General features: G+C 45.1%; 1 protein-coding gene across 1 annotated transcript; it reads left to right on the top strand.

The window, feature by feature from the left end:
• Nucleotides 1-2,758, top strand: adra2db (adrenergic, alpha-2D-, receptor b). Its single transcript, XM_050042103.1, has one exon. It carries the CDS (start codon nt 381-383, stop codon nt 1,650-1,652), a length of 1,272 nt encoding a protein of 423 aa, XP_049898060.1. The 5' UTR covers nt 1-380; the 3' UTR covers nt 1,653-2,758.
• The last annotated feature ends 1,947 nt before the right edge of the window (nt 2,759-4,705 follow it).

The following is a 4,705-nucleotide window of genomic DNA, read 5'->3' as shown; positions in this document are numbered from 1 at the left end:
TCAGCAGTGTGTCTCCAAAGCGATGCTGCTCACCAAAACGCAAAAGCAGCATTACGCATGGCAACATGACAGAAGAGGAGCGACTTAACTCGTGGAGCGTTGGATTGTGAACTCTTTTGTCCTTTCTGTGATATTTTCAGAACCCCGTGTGACCATCGAGATAATTCGGTGAACCTCTAAGAAAGGGCTTTTCTGTTTGAGGAGATGTATTTATGCAGGTGCTGCGTCTTATGTGGGCTACACTCTGACCAGGAGCGTTACGCGCAACGTATCTCCGTACGTTAGTGGAAGGCAGCTCAGCGCACCCAGTTTTAGCTGTTTTGGAGAGCAAACGGGTGCAAAACAACGAACATGATACAAAAGGACAAACTGGAGCCAGAATGGATTTAACCCAGTTAAATCTGTTGGTGGAAAACGTTTCCAGTGATGAGAACACCACGGACGCACCGTTTGGCTTGCCACACACGGGGGCAGCTACTGCGCTCATCATCCTTGTGGTCACTGTGATCATCTCTGTGACCATAGTCGGTAACGTTTTGGTGATTGTAGCGGTGCTAACCAGCCGGGCTCTCCGTGCGCCCCAGAACCTTTTCCTGGTCTCTTTGGCATCAGCGGACATCCTGGTGGCCACATTGGTCATCCCCTTCTCCCTCGCCAATGAAGTCATGGGCTACTGGTACTTTGGAAGCACTTGGTGCGCTTTCTATTTGTCTTTGGACGTGTTGTTTTGCACCTCATCCATCGTGCACCTGTGCGCAATCAGCCTGGACCGCTACTGGTCAGTGACAAAGGCGGTCAGCTACAACCTGAAGCGGACACCTAAGCGCATCAAGTCCATGATCGCTGTAGTGTGGGTAATATCTGCTGTCATCTCCTTCCCTCCTCTTCTCATGACCAAACATGATGAACGGGAGTGCCTGCTGAACGATGAGACCTGGTACATCCTCTCCTCCTGCATTGTGTCCTTCTTCGCTCCAGGTCTCATCATGATTCTGGTTTACTGTAAAATCTATAAGGTGGCCAAGCAGCGCAGCTCCACCGTGTTCGTGGCCAAGAACGGCCTGGAGAGGCAGCCCTCTCAGTCCGAGACCTGTTTCGTGAGGAAGGACCGGTTCGAGACGGAGAGCCCCAGTAGCCAGAGCTCCGGCAGCCACCAGCAGAGGCAAGGGGAGCTGGATGACATCGATCTGGAGGAGAGCTGCTGTCCGTCGGATACTAAACCCCGCAATAATCGCTTCACCAAGCGGAGAAAGGTGGAGGGGTCAGACTGTTGCCCGCCTCAGAACTGCCGTCTTTCCTGGGCTTCAGCCCGGGCGTCACAGCTCTACCCGGAGCAGAAGAACCCAGCTGGGCGACAACATCTGGCCGCAGCCAACAAAACCAAAGTGGCCCAGATGAGGGAGAAACGTTTCACCTTCGTGCTGGCGGTGGTGATGGGGGTGTTTGTGCTTTGCTGGTTCCCCTTCTTCTTTACATACAGTCTTCATGCCATCTGCAGAGACAGCTGCTACATCCCTGGCGCGCTCTTTAACCTCTTCTTTTGGATTGGCTACTGCAACAGTTCTGTGAACCCCATAATATACACTATTTTCAACAGGGATTTCAGGAAATCCTTCAAGAAAATCATATGCAGAACTTCTAAACGCACATGAACACAGAAAGGGATGCTGGGACAAATCTGTTTTGCCTGTCTCACTCCATGCTGGGAAGGTATTATATTAATAGAGCTCATTTTTCATGGCTGACTGTTTTCCCCTCCCCAGATTCATTCAAATGTAACTCCATCATATTGAAAAAAAAGACCCAGTATTGTGTGCACATTTAAAAGTCTATGAATAAAATGTTAAGTTAAGCAAAACAAAGGATATTTTTAATGCATCAGTGTTGCAAACTTGCAAGAAACATGGTCAGTTATGTAAGCACAAATTGTAATATGTAGGTCACTGTATAATGAGTCCTGCAAACATGCACCTCTGAAGAAGAAATCTCTGCGCTGGATCAATCTCTAATGTTGCAGCAGGCAGCAGGAAAGAGCTACTTCAGGGTAAAACTGAAGTCATAAATGTAGCTGCTTCACAGTGGGTGTTTTCTGTAAAGATAAAAAGAAGATTAATCCCCCCATAAGATACAAGCACGGGGATAAGCAGGCAAACAAGTATTGCCTGTGAATGTGTGTCATGAAAAAAAAAAAAGGAAATGAAATCTGATTTAATGTTGCATGCAGCGTTTGGCATTATTACAGGTAATTCAGACACGCACGTATATCTTTGCTCGCTGCAGTTAAAGCTCCGGCAAGACCTCTCAGTCATTTCTTATCAGTGAACCCCCAAACTTACGTAAGAGTCTAATCTCACACCCCCACCACACCATCGCACCAGCTCACACCAGAACAATGGCCAAGCTGAGGCCTGCATGTGCAAAATCTATGTGTGTTTCATTTCAACACCTCACAATACCTCAGTATTTTGTCAGTAAATATTTAAAGCGTGTGACATCACCGTTCAAGGGAGATCAGATCTGGGTATTTTCATCCAGCAAATATTCATTTCATTGTGTTGTAAAAATGTTTTTTTCTTTATTCTCTCACAAATAAAAATGTTACTGGGAAGGTGAGAAAAAAAGAAAGTCCAGTAGATTTGACTGACTGTGACATTCCTGTACATGCCAGAGGAAGGCTAGCTCACACGTGACACAGCCAAAATACAAAACAGTCTTCCTCCCTCTATCTTAAAAATAACATCTCTGGACTCAGATATTGCAGGAAGAGCTGGACTTCCATCCAGCATCAAATCTCCTTGGTTCAATAAGAAAGCTTAATATCTACAAGCCGGGCCTATGGCTGTAATCCTCTGCTTTATAAAGCTGTTTTATCAGGAAAAAGTCCACTTCAGCTCGACTTTAACTTCCTAAAGATATGTAGGAATAATTTACAGAGGGGAGAAGTCTTTACACTTTATGGGAAATATATATATATATAGTCACAAACTTATTACAAGACATGAAAAGGAGATGCTGTGGTTAGTTTCAAGGATGCTGCACTGTTTCCCATACAGTCTGCAGTAAGTTGACGATGCATCTGGGATGTAAAGTGTGTGTGAAATGTTCAATATATGATGAAGTACATATGAGAAGTTCCTGGAGAAACTCTGGTGAGGAAATAGAAGACTGACCAGCTCCTTATCAGCCTCTTGTCTGCATGGGGATGCTGGGGATAGATACACTATTTATATCCTCTGAGGAATGTCTTCAAAGCACTCCTACGGCTCGCTGGCGCCTTGCCAATGATAATCACCCGTTTGAGGTGTGTCATGGTTAAAAGGAAATTTTTAAAAAGTTTAATGAAGTGCTTTTTTTGTGAAGTGCGCCCATATTTACGAGGGTGTTGTTGAAATATCATCAAGGGAAATGAGAGTGAAGGTGGTTGAATATTTCCTTTTCCTCTTGACGTGCCACACGTTTTATTCATGAGGAGGATTCAGACAGTCTGAGAGAAGTGCGGCTGTCGAGAGGAAGGAAGCGTTTTCTCAAAGGAACTCTTGAAACAAATGAAATGTCTGGGTTGAGTCACACTCGCAGGAGGTGGTAAAATTAGCTTTGTATCTCCTTGAATTACTGGGATTAGAGTGATGGTGATTGGGACATGTGTAACTTGATGTTGTTGTGCCCATGTTAAATGTAACTTGAATTCTCCAGATGGCGCGGCCATCTCTCGTCATACCTGTCGTAATTATCAAGGCGGAAATATTTCCATGTACACTGTCATGTTATTTTGTTCCTGATGGTATACATATTACTTTCCAACGAGACATGCAACTCCCTTGTTAAATCTCACTTCCCAATTCAATTATCTTTCTAATCAACTGCTCTGTTGCAGCAAGAATGAGCCACAATTCTTTTAATTAGCAGTTAGTGTTTTCAGCTACTTTCAGTCATGTGTGATCTCTCTAGGCATGTCTCCTCACACACTTCAGAGTCTAAAATGAGAGACCTACATGTGGAGTGGCGTGGCACATTATGTTATGTTCATTTTCATTCCTAGAAAAACTTTAATACAAGACAGACCCCTCAAAGTCCCTCTCTATTCATGAGGTAAATGCTCTGCTAATTGCATTTTTATTCAAGACAAAAATCAGCATTGTTTCTCCTCTGTTGATTTGCAGGCCTCTCCTGCCGAGCCTTTTATTTATCCCAGACTGTAAACAAAGTTGTTCAGGAAGAGACGCTGAGCTGCGGCGACCCTCAACCTCCCAAAAGGCTTAATGAGAGCAACAGACCAACTGGACAGAGTCAAAACATTTCCTGGTGTGGGATGCTGGAGGGAAAAGCTTTATTCTGGCCCTTTTTAAACGGGAGGAAGAGTGGACGGTCAGAGATGGCTGCCAGGGCTGTTTTGGGTCAGAAGTGCAGGCAGGGCTATTTGCAGTCACAATGCTTGCAGGAGATGTGGTTATAAATGTTACAAGATGGGTGCAGCCTCTTAGGATGAGAGAGGGAGAACGACAAGGAGTTGCTCGTTGTCCTCTGCTATTACCTTGTTTGTCAGGCACAATGCGGCATCTGCAGGTAATTGTTTTTTTTTTCAATTGTCTCTAACAAGATAAGGGTTGGAGGCGAGCAAGGCCAAAACTGGCGTCAGTCCCAGGAAGAGAAGTGGAGCCGATTTGTCATTAGTGTAAATCAGCTGGTGTCACGTCGAAGCGAGGGT

This window comes from Epinephelus moara, chromosome 4, assembly GCF_006386435.1.
Source record: "Epinephelus moara isolate mb chromosome 4, YSFRI_EMoa_1.0, whole genome shotgun sequence".
Taxonomy (NCBI): Eukaryota; Metazoa; Chordata; class Actinopteri; order Perciformes; family Serranidae; genus Epinephelus; species Epinephelus moara.
Note: the sequence above shows the minus strand (reverse complement) of the source record. Positions and strands in the feature narration are given on the sequence as shown.